This window comes from Microtus ochrogaster, chromosome 2, assembly GCF_000317375.1.
Source record: "Microtus ochrogaster isolate Prairie Vole_2 chromosome 2, MicOch1.0, whole genome shotgun sequence".
Lineage (NCBI taxonomy): Eukaryota > Metazoa > Chordata > Mammalia > Rodentia > Cricetidae > Microtus > Microtus ochrogaster.
This window is the reverse complement of record NC_022010.1, coordinates 2,731,405-2,745,913: the sequence shown is the minus strand read 5'-3', so window position 1 is coordinate 2,745,913 and position 14,509 is coordinate 2,731,405. Positions and strand designations below refer to the sequence as shown.

General features: G+C 51.8%; 1 protein-coding gene across 2 annotated transcripts in view; it reads left to right on the top strand.

The window, feature by feature from the left end:
• Kiaa1671 (KIAA1671 ortholog) overlaps positions 1-12,886 on the top strand; it is a 139,857-nt gene extending 126,971 nt beyond the window's left edge. For both annotated transcript variants that reach the window (XM_013349280.2, XM_013349282.2), the window contains 6 exons: positions 967-1,213; positions 2,858-3,041; positions 4,485-4,603; positions 5,172-5,314; positions 7,057-7,139; positions 8,784-12,886. In XM_013349280.2, coding sequence (XP_013204734.1) covers positions 967-1,213; positions 2,858-3,041; positions 4,485-4,603; positions 5,172-5,314; positions 7,057-7,135 — 772 coding nt within the window. In that variant the 3' untranslated portion in view covers positions 7,136-7,139; positions 8,784-12,886. The remainder of the gene's footprint in view (positions 1-966; positions 1,214-2,857; positions 3,042-4,484; positions 4,604-5,171; positions 5,315-7,056; positions 7,140-8,783) is intronic.
• The last annotated feature ends 1,623 nt before the right edge of the window (positions 12,887-14,509 follow it).

The following is a 14,509-nucleotide window of genomic DNA, read 5'->3' as shown; positions in this document are numbered from 1 at the left end:
GTGGGTGACTGGCTGAGTGTGTAAGTGAGTAACTGAGCGAGTGGGTGACTGGCTGAGTGTGTAAGTGAGTAACTGAGCGAGTGGGTGACTGGCTGGCTGGCTGACTGACTGGCTGGCTATCTAGCTGACTGGTTGACTGACTGACTGACTGACTGGCTGGCTGGCTGGCTGGCTGGCTGGCTGGCTGGCTGGCTGGCTGGCTGACTGACTGACTGACTGACTGACTGACTGACTGACTGACTGACTGACTCACTGACTGACTGACTGACTGGCTGGCTGGCTGATTGGCTGGCTGAGTGAGTGAGTGAGGCAGCTATTGGTTGAAGCAGGAGGGCTGAGACCCAGTCTTCTCTGCTGGTTATTAGGAACCCTAGGACCCCCTTGCCTTTGTCCAATGGAAACATAGCACGAACTATCCCCATGAGATCCACATGACTTCAGATGTTGTGCAGGTCCTCAAAGGAGTACACAGGTGTAGGTGATGTGTGTTCTGTCTTTACAACATTGCTGTGGTCAGTGTTAGAAGTGAACTGACAATTCCCAACAAGCCCAACTGCCTGCCTTCTCTGCATGGAAGGACCTGCGTTCTGAGGCCTCTGACCGACCTCTTCTCGTCAGAGCCTGGTGGTTTACCACACACCTCCCCACGGCTTGTTTGCCTCTCATTTTTATTTTGTTTTATTTATCTTTCTTTATTGGGCACAGGTAGTTGCTTACATAGCCCAGGTTGGTCTCCAACCCCTGACTCTCCTGCTTCTGCCCCCTTCCACGGAGATTCCAGGTGTGCCGCCATCACTCCTGGTTTTGCTCTTGGCTCTCTTTGTCACATGGCCACTGTTGCCGGGAGGAAGACCCCTGATGTCCCCTGAGTGTGAACACTCTGAGCCATGTGTCCATGACCCCAGGTTTGGGATTGAGTGTCCTAGGCCCTTCTGTGAGTGCTGTTGTTTCCTGCCTTTCGTGCAGTTTTGGCCCCGAGTCCCCGTCGTCCCCGGACAGCAGTGCTGCATCTGCAGGGAAGCAGCCACCAAGCAGCCACTTGTCCTCGTACACGGAATCCACATCAGTGGAGCAGCATGACAGCTCCAGGGACCGGCGCAGCTCCAGTGTGGACCGTTCCAGTTCTGAGCTGGAGTCCACAGATGGCCCAGAGGGGCCACCCCCATCAGACGCTTGCCCAGCAGAAAGAGAGGACGATTTTTCCTTCATCCATGTAAGCTGAAGCTGGGGGAGGTGGCTGGGACGGAACAGCCATTTCTTATTAAAAGGAAGCATGGCCTGTGCAGCATCACCACCCCAGCAGGATGGTCTCCTTGTGCACATGACCCCTGTGGTGGGCATTGGACACAGCCTTAGACATGTACCTTCCTTTAGCATAGGGTTGCCCCATACTAGCTGTGTGTCTTGGGGCAGATGTCCTCACCTCTCTGATCCTCAGCTGCCTTACTTAGTAGTGATGAGCACATCCAGATCCACGGCCTCACAGGTGATCTCACATGTGTCCAAGGCACATCTTGCCATGAGTTCTTCCGGGTCAGCCGGGGCCTGTCTAGAGCAAGCACAGAGAATAGCCTCTTCGGGTTCTCTCTCAGCAGAGCCTGGGCACCAGGCATGAAGGGCTCTCTGACAGCTGTTCCAGGCACAGGTTCCCTCCTCCAGAACTGAGCTTGCCTGGGTTCCACACACAGCCACCCCTCAGGTGCCCACTATCCGGAGCCGTGGTACCCTGCTGCAGAAGCCCTAGTCTCCAAGGATAGGAACCGTCATTATAGGCTGCAAGGGCCCCTCACTCCTGACCAGGCGCCTCACCTACTCCTGGGTAGTTGATGCTCCAGGTGCCCCGAGTGGCTCTAATGAGCTCCCAGGGGACCCACAGCTACACACCCAAGGTCTTCCCTCTGGCATCTCTAGAAAAGAGGAAAGACAGCAAGACCAGGGTGAGCCCTCCAGGACACTGCCATATGAACAGGCACTGGCGCCCATCTCCGGGTGTTGTAAGGAGCTCTTCACTCAGCAGCCATGCACTGAAGTCTCACTGTGGCCGAGCTTGCTGCAGCTCATGTGTGCATGTGATGTGTGTCATATGACACGGATGACACTGGACATTCCTTCTTGAACTCTGAGCACTTCCTCCTAGAATCCATCCTAAGCAACAGTGGCAGGCAACACCAATGGCCCTGGGTCCCTGGTAGCTGCCCCGTCCCATGCACATAATAATAACCAATGGCAGCATTCCCTGCCTGCCTTTTGGAGTAGCAAGTTGGCATGGTTGCTGATTCTGTCCAAATGCTGGCCCTAAGTATGGGGTGAACTGAGGTTTTTGTGGTTTGCCACCATGATTTGGGTATCCTGTGGGGACCATTTGGAGGCTGATCAGAGAGATGTCCCAGGGTACCCTGTGGACATGGAAGTGCCCTTCTTTATTGGTGCTCTGTGGGTGGTCCCTCCCCTCTCACCCGCACTCAGGATTTCGTGGGGGCCACAGTGAGTACCTCTTGGCTCAGGGACTCCATGAATATGGTTGTCATAAAGACGCAGAGAGATTTACTCAGCAGGTCATTCAACATCCAGAACATAGGCCTGGACTGAGCTCCTGGTCCTTCCTTTACTCTGTGTGATGTCACAGTCTATACTTGTTCCCATGCCTGTGTGTCCAGTGCTATTCTTGGGCACTGCCTGCATGCCCTCCATGGGGACGTTGAGGCTTATGGCATCAAGGATGTCTTTAGAGCACGGCACACCAGCCCGTGCACCCCTGAGAACACCTTGTGTATGAGCAAGGCTGCACATGGTCTGTGGACAGTGCCTCCCACTGACGGTTTCCTTCCTTCCCACCTCCTCCTCGCCACCCCCAAAGCAAACTTCAGTCCTCGATTCAAGTGCGCTGAAGACCCGGGTGCAACTGAGTAAGCGAAGCCGTCGCCGGGCTCCCATCTCCCACTCCCTCCGGCGCAGTCAGTTCAGCGAGTCAGAGAGCCGGTCTCCTTGGTCTCCTTTGGAAGAGGAGTCACACAGCGCATGGATGTTCAAGGACTCAACAGGTATGCCCACACCTTCCACTTGGCCTGCATACCGCTCTGGGCAGGAAGGCCTCAGGTTAAACCCTGGGATGGATGGCCCGACCTTGGAGGGTTTGTGACACTGAGACACAACGACCCATGAAGTCGTGGTTTTTTGTTCTGTGGAACTTGTGTTCTGAATCCATGTCCGGCAGTGCCCGTCTGTAGTCCTAGCAGTTCAGGGACAGAAGCAGCGAAGTCTTCACAGTGCAAAGCCAGCCTGGTGGTCTACAGAGTGAGTTCTAGGCCAGCTGTGACTATATGATGTGACCCTCTTTAAAACAAACAAAGAGCCAGCATTGGTGGTGCACATCTTTAATCCCAGCACATGGAAGCAGAGGCTGGAGATCTTTGAGTTTGGGGCCAGCCTGGTCTATAGGGCAGAGAGTAGCATGACCAAATGTGGCCTCTGACCAGATGCCTAAACCAATGCTTGGGTCATTGCTTCTCATGGTCCACTGTGCTAGTGAACAAAGGTTAGGTTTCTGTTGAGGGCTGGGGAGATGTGTAAAGTGCTTGCTTCACAGGTTCCAAGACCCGTATTCAAATCCTCATTCCCTCCCCCCCCCCCCCCCCCCCCGTACTCCTGTCACCCAGCCTTGAGTAAGCAGAGGCCAAAGGATTGTTGCGGGTTGCTGGCCAGCTCTCTAACTGAATTGGTGAACTCCAGGTCCAGGGAGAGATTCTGCCTTAGAAAATGAAGTGAGATTGATGTATATGCCCAGCACCAACCTCTGACCTCCATGTGCGTGCACATGCACACAGGTCCCCCCCCACGGGTACATACAGTGAACACATGCACCTGTACACAGAGCCAACCAGTAATAAATAGGTCAGTAAGTGTCTGCAGGGCCAGAACTGTGCTAAGCCACCTGGATACATACAGACAGAAACACAGATTCCTTCACAGGGGCCTGGCAGCAGAACCTGTGACTTCCATAGCCCCGACCACATGGCCGGCGGATATGAAAGACCGGGGCTGACCTTTCGGAGCATGCCCATATCCACCTGAGCCTAGGGCTCCAGAGTACATGCTGTACCCCACCAATGTCCAGTTCTTGGGAAGCCAGAAATTCTTTATCGCTACCCATCACCAGGAAGTCTCTGGCACAGCCCCTGACTTGGGCAGTGTCTTCAAGAGACCCTGAAGCATTCCACATTGCTCCCTGTTGGTGGGACATGTCTCTGCTGTTTGTTCTGCCTCTGCCAAGAATGTCCTATTTTTCCTCCGAAGTGGCAGGAGCCAGGGGCCTGCCTATGCCTGAGAAGAGGCGGTCTGCTCATGACCACTGTTTCCAGGCAGGTGGCAGTATCTGAAGAACAGGGAGTGGGAAGCTTCTGCCAAGTACAGATAGAGCAGGGGTGCCCTGTCTTTGTGCAGGGCTGTGAGGAACCACCAATGACTCAGAGTCTGTCTCTTAATAGAAGAGAAGTCACCCAGGAGGGATGAGTCGGATGAGGAGCCACCCAAGGTGGAGAGGACCCCTGTCAGCCATTCCCAGAGGATGCCCATGTTCCCAGGCATGGACCCAGCTGTGCTGAAGGTACTGAGAGCGGACCGCTGAGTGAACCCCACTTCTGTCCGTCCCTCATGACCCAACTAACGCCTTTTCTTCTCATTCCTTTTGCCCATCCATGATTTAACCTCCCTCCTCCCTTCCCATCTATCGATCATTTTCAATCAGCCTCCCCCTCCCTTTCCTCATGCCCCCTTCCATTGCACGTCTGTTTAACATCCTCCTACCTGCATCTGCCATCTGATTGCTGAGATGACAGGAATGTGACGCTGCCTAGCTTCTCCCAGAGAAATTCCATTCATACTGTCTTAAGTTGCCCCTTTCCAGCCTGGTCCCCAAACTCAGGGAACAGTCGCCCCTGTCTCTTGCTTGTGGGACCCCAATGTTGCAGGCTTCATGCCACTAGATGCAGGGGTGAATTTGCTCTAGCCTCCCCTTGGGCGAGGCTCTGGACTTCTCAGTCCCCATACTTCCTGCCTTGGTCACTCTAGCTCAGGATACCTGGTGCTTTGTGAGATGTCACCCTGGGAGCGCTGTTAGATGGGGCTTGTCCCCAGACAGAAGACAACTATACTGGACCCTCCTCTCTCCCCAGGCTCAGCTGCACAAGAGACCAGAAGTGGACAGTCCTGGCGAGTCCCTCAGCTGGGCGCCCCAGTCCAAGACCTCTAGGTCACCCTTCCAGCCTGGGGTGCTGGGCAGTCGGGTGTTGCCTTCCAGCACAGAGAAAGATGAGAGGTGAGGACGGGGACAGGATGCTTCCGAGTGCTGTGTGCAGGTTTCCCTGTGGGTGTACTCTGTACTCTCTCAGCTACGGCTGCAGACCCAGGGGAGACAGCAGGAATCTCAAAGCCCCTCTACGCCCTCCTCTCCCACCTGACCCAGAACTCCAGGCTGTGTTTCCAGGAAGCCCTGCAGATAAATGGAAACTGGGGCATCTTGGGACAATTGGGAGGCCTAACTGGTCAGCTGCCTTTCATGGAGAGGGCAGCTGCTCCACCCCAGTCACGTTGATTCTATACATGGACGAGACCCGAGCAGCCCCAACTTCAGCTCCAGGCCAGGCTGTGAAATGCTGTGAGCTGAAAAAAAACCACATGAGCACTTCATGCCTCACCTTCTTCTTCTGTGAAATTGGTAACCCCACAACCTACTGGGGTGGTCATGGAGATGAGAAACCCGTTCTTTGACCTGGTCTATAACAGGCTCATAATTGAAGGTGCTTTATGCTGAGAAGTTAGGGCATAAATTCAGGACTCGTGATATAGGGGTGTGGAACAATCCTGCTGCGGTAGAGTTAAAGTGATCAGACTGCAACCCACAGGCTAGTTCCGGCCCACTGTCTGCTCTAGTCAATAAAGGTTTATTGTCCCCTAGCCATGGCTATTCTTTTATGTATTGTCTATGGCTGTTACTATGTTAAATTTCAGGCAGCCTGTAGCTCATAGCTGGACACATTTGCTCCCTGATTCTGTGCTCCCTGTAGATAGGAGGGGCTCTCAGCACATATCTGAGGAGGAGGGCACTCAGAAGGCCTCCAGGAGATGTACTTTTCCTGAGTCTCGATTAGATGGGCCTCACGGTATGAGAGACTTCCAGGTGATGGCTATACTGTGCAGAGCCCCAGGAACACATGACCAAGGCACAAAGAGGAACTTGTGAGGAGAAAGACTCAGTCAGAGTGAGGCAGGCTCTTGCTGAGGTGTGCTCACTGTCCAGAATGAAGAGGTTGGTCCTGGAGGCATCTGTAGACCTGGACCTGGACATCTTTCTCCACCGTCAGGCAAGGCTGGGCTGAAATCTGGGGAGCCTGGGCATTCTGCCTCTATTTCAGGGCTAGAGGACAGATCACCCTGAGGGAGGAGGTCTGCCTCCACACTTCCAAATCACCCCCTCCCTTAGCCTTTATCCCCAACTAGGTCACCAACTTCCCTAAGCCCTCCCTAAATCAGGAACTCTCTCTGTGGGATGGTAAAATAATTCAGCTACACACACACACACACACACACACACACACAGAGAGAGAGACAGAGACAGAGACAGAGAGACAGAGAGACAGACAGACACATTCACACATAGAGGCAAGGGGATCACTGCACATGGCTGTGGGATCCAAAGACCAAGGAGGAGATGCAGATCAATGCAGACAGAGGCAGGCAGCTGCTGACCCAATTGTAGAGCCTTCCCTCTCTCTGGGCAGTCATGGTTTCTCTGTTTCATATTTTTCTATTTAGGTTTCAGCTCATGGAGAGAGGCCCATGTATAGTATGAGCCATGATCTGCTTGACTCAAAGCCCACTGAATCTCATGGCTCTGCATAGGTTTGCATAGATCTCATCCAGAAACATTCATAGAAATATCTAGAATCGTATCTGATCAGCTGTCAACATGGCAAATTGAGGGCTGGGGGCCATGTCACCCTGCCTTCAAGGAACCAGGGTGTGGTTCTCACTCCACTCACTCTGGCTTTATGGTTTCAGATCAGAGGAGTCCTCACCCCAGTGGTTAAAGGATCTTAAATCCAAGAAGAGGCAGAGCCTGTATGACAATCAAGCTTGACCAGGTAGGACCCTGGGATGGCTCAGGTGGGGCCTCGGGAGGGAGGTGGTCACACAAAGGTGAGTGTTTTGGTAAAGAGACTGGCAAAGGGTGTCAGGTAACTAGAGTTCTGACCTCATGTCCTTGACCTTCTTGCTGCCCTCAAAGCCCTTGGGAAAGGTGGGAACATCAAAGGCCAGCTTAGCTAGACAAGTTTCAAAGTCTTGCATAGGGAAGTCTTAGTGTACACACTGTGTAAGTTTATTTCAAGACCCTTGGCATCCACCTGAGATCCATTCAAAGGTTCTGAGGCACCAAGATCTGAGGACCCTAAAGTGCTGGGTGCAAAACTTCTGTGGTCTATATAGAACCCCCACATCCTCCTGTGCACTTAAGTCATATTTATTGCTGTGTAAGCACATGGTGTATGGGAACACGTGACTCTGTAGAGTCAGTTCTCTGTCTACATACATGTGGGACCCAGGGATTGAACTCAGGTCTCCAGGCTTGCACAGCAAGCCCTTTGTCCTCTGGGCCATCTCGTTGGCCCTTTAAGTCACCCAGATGACTTCTAACACCTCACACATTGTGTACCAGCTGTGTTGTCTATCTTGCTATTGCCTAGGCAATGCTGACACATCTGCACATGCTCAGTATATGCATCATTGTGGGGTTGGCTGATGGTGCAGATTGGGGATGGCACAGACAGGTAGGGCTAAGTTTATTTAGAAGCCATATACTCAGATTACTGTGTGCTCTACGGTCTTCGCCTACGGGGATCAGGGTTTCCCAGCCTGCCTGAAAACATAAGAGATGGATGGAGTGCCACCTGCACCCCAACAGAGAGTGGGCTGTGTGATGCAGAAGCTGGCTTGGGTGTGGTCAGGAGAGGGCCACCTCCTGAATCACAAAACCCAAAACCTGGCCTGAGTGGACAGGGTGCTGTTTGGAGTCTGCAGGATCACCTTGTTGGTCTGTTTTGGGGTGTGTTTTTTTTTTCAGGGGAAACACCCTGGAGCTCAGAGTCTTATGCTAGGCCAGTGCCCTGGATCTTCACGGGCTTCCTTGTTCCAGCACTGTGTCGAACCCTAGATAAGACTAGACATTCACAGCAGACTGTGAAGTTTCAGATATGTATACAGCATGTGTCCCATAATTACAGGTATGGATGGACATGTGTATATATCATAAATCCAAAGGATGAAAAAGAATCCCAAGCAAGTCTGCCCCAGGGCAGTGGAGGGTTCAGGGCCTTGTGCTGACGTGGAGTTTAGCAAACCTGTGGGCACAGGGTAATGCTCTGGTTCCCATGTGCCCTGCGCTTATGACCCATCACCCCGAACAGTTCTTGGTTCATGGCGAGTGTCCAGAGCCCTCTGGAGGGATTTTGAAATCTATGGTACAATCTCTAGCAACACATGGAGGAAGTTAAGGCTCAGAGTTGATGTCGCAACTGGCTCATTGCAGCTGGTCAGGATGCCTACCCCGTTGTTCACTTTGCCCATTCCCAACTCCCTCCACATCCTTCCTGGGCAGTGGTGACATGCAGGAGGTGGAACCCAGGGCTTCGTGAGCTATTGGGGTACGCCTGAACCCCAGCATAGGATGGAAGGCCTGATGGCAGAAACTGCCAAACGCTCTCCTAACAAGGACTATCATTTCTCTGCAGACAGGACATCACTTCACCCACAAACTCAAGCCTTAACCGCCAGACGTCAGAACCCGAGGCCAAGCCACCTGCTCCTCCCTGGCCACACTCATGTGCCTGGGCCTTTCCACCCTGAAGATACTGTGCTGAGCCACATCTGGGTCCCCACAGGAAGGTCCTGCCCCAGGACTTGCTCCAGTCCCCAGAAGGTTCTTCAGTTCTCCTTGCAGAAGTGGATTGGCCTTTGGTGTGACAGTTGGCTTTCCTGCCCTCTGCATACACCTCACAGGACTCCCTCAGCTGGAAAAGACTCTGGCTCCTCCTCAGGCAGCCCGTCTGGAAGGACTTGGACACGGAAGCTTGAGCGGCTCTCAGATGGCCAGGGAATTGTCCACGCATCGCACTGGTGTCTCCCAGGCTTTGCCTTTTTGTTTTGTTTTGTTTTCTTTTTGACAGGCTCTTCTTTCCCCACTTAGATCCCATATTTACACTTATAAGCACACTTATCCTTCCTGTGGGGCTGTGTGCACGGTAGGCCTGTGTCTCACTACTTTCCTGTCTGCTTTAGAGGGGGATAAAGCAATAATTCAGCCAATTTTCTTAGAAACCTGACATGGGCATTGACAGACAGCAGGAAGGGATGGACAGTGTCCAGTTGCCTCAGGTTACCTGATCCCTGTCCTAGCTATGAAAACTTGTGAGTTTTGCCATTGTCCATGTCTAGGCTGCTCTGCTGTCTGTGGGGTAGCCTTTGCCCCTCAGTCCCAAGTGTTATGAACCTCAGTCTGAATGGTCAGTGCCTTGGCCACTCACATACCAGACCTGCTCTGGGTGTCTATTTTTTTCCCCATCTTTTCTGAACACCCGTGTCCTGCTGGAGTGAAGACCCGACTAACTCAGCTTAGAACAGACGTGGCCCCACCCTGCCCCCCGCGACCCACCTGGCCGAAGTCCATCTGCATCTTGATCTAATGGGAAGGTTCCTGTAGTGGGAGTCTCAGGCCAGATGCTGGGCCAAGAGGTCTAAGATGTTTTCCTTCGCATTCTGCTAGCTGAATGCTCACCCCTCAGAGTCTCAAACCCTCTTCTGTACTCTGGACACCCGCTCTGTCATGTTTCCTTTTGTAAGTCCTCAAGAGGACTTCAGGAGCCCCAGCACCAGTGGTCACCCCTAACATGCCAAGCCGGCTGCCCACTGTGCCGGCAGCTTCCAGAGACCTTTTCCCAACCTTGCCTTGGTGACATTCCAGGCAGTTCCAAGGTGGTCCGTGGCTGTGGAGGGCCCTGGGTCTGGTGTTCTGACAGATACCTGCCTGGCACTTGTGCCCACCACTGCCCTGACCTCCCCGGCGGCAAAAGTTGCTCTCTGTAAATCTGTTACTTGCAGATGGTGTTGAGACCTGCCTCTCTGTCTTTCAGCCATCGCTCCTCTGTCATTGTCCTCTCTGCCTGTTTCCCCTTTGGAAGGGTGTGGTGGGAAAGGGTGGCTGTATTTGGTGTCACTAGGTTAGTACTGTCACCTGTGCCTGGGGGCTGAGGTGTTAGCATCCAGGAGACTGCAGGCCCCACCCACACCCCACCCTGTGCTCTGGCCACCAATGAGAGCAGAATGTTAACACTTCACTGCTTTCCCTTCCTTCCCTGACTAGTGGTAGGGGCATCCATCCTCTGAAATCATTTGGGGTTCCGTCTCCCCGCAGACTCTTCCATACTTCCTGTTTTCTGTTGTGTTATGATTTTAGATCCATTTTGTATGCTGCAGCACTTTTGACCCAGCAGTGGCTTGCCAGGGACTCCTTTTTAAACACAGTGGCAGGGCTGAGGGTGTGTGGCGCTCAGTGGGTGGAGTATGTGCCTAACACACGGGGGGTACCACATAAATCAAGTGTGGTGTGTACATCAGTGATTCTAGCACTTGTGTAAAAAGAGGAAGGCCATCTTTGGCTAAGAAAGCTGGAGGCTAGCCTGGGCTGTAAAATCCACTCAAACAGAGCAATAACAAAAACCAAACGAACAAAACCACAAAGCAACAACCTTCTGCTCATGTTTCTAACTTCTCTCCACCTCTCTTTGTTCTGGGAGAAAGAAGCCCATGGTGGCAGGAAGTGTCCTAAGCATTGAAAGACATGATAGAATCAAAGAGAGCTCACCTTGCCTGTCATTACCTAACCTTTCTTGTTTAATTGACAAGAAATCGATTTGATTCCACAGAAAGACCCACATACTGACAATCTCATTGGGTCAGGAGTGACCCCTCTGGGGTGGTGCAGTGTGCAGAGGCCCATGCTCGGACTCTTGACCGAGCTGAGCGAGTGGTTCATTTAGCCCCCTCTTCTAAACCAGGAAAAGACTCTGGGAGACAGGTGGTGTGCTGTATGCTTACTCCTTGGGCTTCTCAGGACCCTCCGTTTAAAGGAATTTAATATAATATGCCTTAAGTGGTGCAGTTCAGACACTCGGGTCTCCCCAGCCCCTCTTCTGGGAACTGGCTGTCTGCAGAGTCCTACATATGCCACATCTGACCCCTCTTTGCCCATCATTGTTTTGCCATCTGGCCTTTGGATACCTGCTCCCATAGATAGGCGTTTTCCCACATAGTCTCTGGGCTTGTCCTTTGAAATCATACAGCACCAACTGTGGGCAGTCCTCGGCCCAGCAGAGAAGCCAGGTGGTCCAGGGAACTTAGTGTAAAATTTATCTGATGGCCTCAGGTTTGGCAGGATGCAGGGACCCATCAGAGGGGTTTGTATTGTAGGGAAGTGAGCAAGGTTTCTGTCTAGATGTACGTTTTCCTCCTACAGTAAAATCCCCTCTAGAAACAGGCCCAGGCCTTCAACCTTAGCTGCTGAGCAGAGATTGGAAAAATCCCAGAGTGGTTTTCCTGAGGGAAACCTGCCAAATCCTGGGATGTTTGTGTGGTGGTGGTGGTGGGGTAAGGGCTGCTCTGTCAATCCTGGCTTTAAGATGGTTCATTCTGGTGCCCAGAGACACCCCTAGATCTAGGCTTGATTGAAAAGTGAGAAGCCATGCCCACCCATGTTAATATTATGGTTCTGGCAAGTCATTGGGGCAACAGAGATGGTGTGCCCTCCCAGTGTGCCTTTGTCCCACCACATGTTGACAGGAAGTAGATCTCCACATTGCTGGGGACTGGGGACAGTCTTGAGGTGGAGGGAGCTGCAGGAGACTAGCAGGGTCTGCTCCACACCTCTGAGTTTGCCTTGGCCTCAAGCCCCTCAGTGAGAGAGGACACCACTGACATTTTAGGAATGTCACGTTCCAGAAGCCTGAAGCCATATCAGGAGTCAGCAGGCATGAGGAAAAGGTTTTAGTTGTCTCTGTCCCGTGACCCCTATCACACCCTGGAGTATCCTTTTATGAGGACACTTCACAGCCTGCATCCTTCACCATCCAAGAGTCTCCTTAAACTGTTAATGTCACCTGTGCTGTGACAATCCCTGACAACACTGAGCCAGCTAGAATCTCTCCTATCCTCTAGAGGACAATCCATGCTTTTTAATGTTCTTGTCCCGTGTCGCCTTACAGATCTTGTTGTATGGGGCTCACAAAGATCATATATTGATATGCAGAAGGTGTTTGTACCAAGTGGTTTCTTACTCTGTTCTAGAACGATCATGGTCCTCAACATGCTTTGTATTCTGGGGTGGGAGAATGGAATAATGTATGTGAATATAGGGTATATTTTCCTAACTGTTCTTCTGGGTCCTGCCTGGGATATTGTGACATGATCGGTAAGGACTCGCAAGACACACGTCCTGTCTGTGGCATTCTGACAGCTGCCTTACCAATCCACAAGCTGGAGGACTTTGGAATGACGGCGGACGGGGCACTGTAGCCAGTCCCAGGAAGGACCTAACTGCGTGACTGAGAATTCATCTATAAAATCCTATATTTTTACTGTCAAAACAAAAGGGACTTCCCAGACTTCCCAGTGACTGGATGTCCCCTGTGCTTTTCTATTTTGTCGCCGTAAGAGGTTTTCTGGTGCAGACAAGTGGTCAGGAATCCAGCTGACTGCACCAAATGGGGTGAACTCTGCATGTGCAAACGGGGCACACCCCGACTCCAGAAATAGTAAATAAAGCTCTCACAGCAGGTGTGCTGCTGAAGCCGTGTGTCCGTGAGTGAGAGACGGGGCCTCCCGGGTTGATGGGTCTCCCACACATGCACTGGTTTTATACTGAGCTAGGTTTAGGCAGCAGGAGGGAGCCCCAGACGGGTGGCCATCCATCATGGGAGACATGGAAATAAGACAATGACCACTGAGGTCCAAGAGAGTGGAATCCTTACCCTGCCTCCTTCCTACTGTAGGATCTCTCTGTGTTGGCTCTTCTTAGCAACAGAATGAGAGGTTGTGCTGGCAGCATTGGTGGCAAGAATTACGGTGGGATGATAGCCGGGAGGTGGGGGTTGTCCCATAGAGACCTTCTGCAATGGTGGAAGCACTCTTGGTTATTACAAGAGGTAGGTGAGTAGAGGCCAGGAATGCTAATCAACAGCCTACCCAATGATAGTCAATAACCTACCCAAGATGGCAAGTCCTAGTCTATCCAGGGAAGTTAATCAACAGCCTACTTAATGATGCCAGTCAATAACCTACCCAGGGGTGGAATTGATAGCCAACCTAGACATGCAGCAACAACCTACCCAAGGATGTTAATAATTTAGTTGTTTGTTTCCTTTCTGCTGCTGCAATGAACCCTGTGCCCAAAAGAAACTTAAGGGAAGAAATGTCTATTTGACTAACGCTTCCACGTCACCAGCTTCAATTGAAGGATGCCAAGGCAGGAACTCGAGCAGGAATTTGAAGTAGAAACCATGGAGGGTGCTGCTTACTGGTTGGTTTTCAGGCTCATGGTCAGCCAGCAGGACCACCTGAGTAGGAAGTGGTGCCACCGACAGTGAGCCAGACCCTCCTCCATAAATAATACCCAGGACAACTCCCTGCAGAGGTGAACCAGGCCCTCCTACATGAAATAATACAAAAGACAATTCCCTACAGAGGTGCTCACAGGCCATCCTGGACCGGACCATCCTTCAAATGAGACTCCCTTCTCAGATGGCTCTGTGTTGTCTCAAGCTGACAGTTAAGGGAATGAGGACACTACCTAGGACTGCTAATTGATAACATCTTGGAGGCTCATCAAGTCTCAGGAATACTACATTCGTGTTTTCTAGGGGACAGGATTGATAGAATAATATATATTCAGAAGTCATTTATTAGGTTGACTTTCACAGTATGACCCAGGCAACCAACATTAGGTGTCTTTACACCAGAGAAACTGAGGATGGCTACTGCTCAGTCCACAAAGCTGGACACCTCAGAGAGCCATGTCTGGAGCTGAAGACCTGCAGGGTAACTAGAAAATCGCTAGTGAGGAAAAACAGCAGTGACAGAGAACAGCAAGCAGGCAAAGCAAAGGCTCGTCTTAGACACCATTCTGTCCAGGCAGCTCATTCTTAAGGTGGGTGTCCTAGTTTCATTTCTGTTACTGGGATAAAACACCCTGATGAGAAGCAGCTTGGTGAGAAAAGGTGTATTTGACTTACAGTTCCGAATCAGTCCATCAGTGGGAACGTTGTTACAATCCAAGGGTCAGTCCATCAATGGGGACATCCTTATAATCCCAGGGTCAGTGCATCAATGGGACATCCTTACAATCCCAGGGTCAGTCCATCAGTGGGACATCCTTATAATCCCAGGGTCAGTCCATCAATGGGGACAT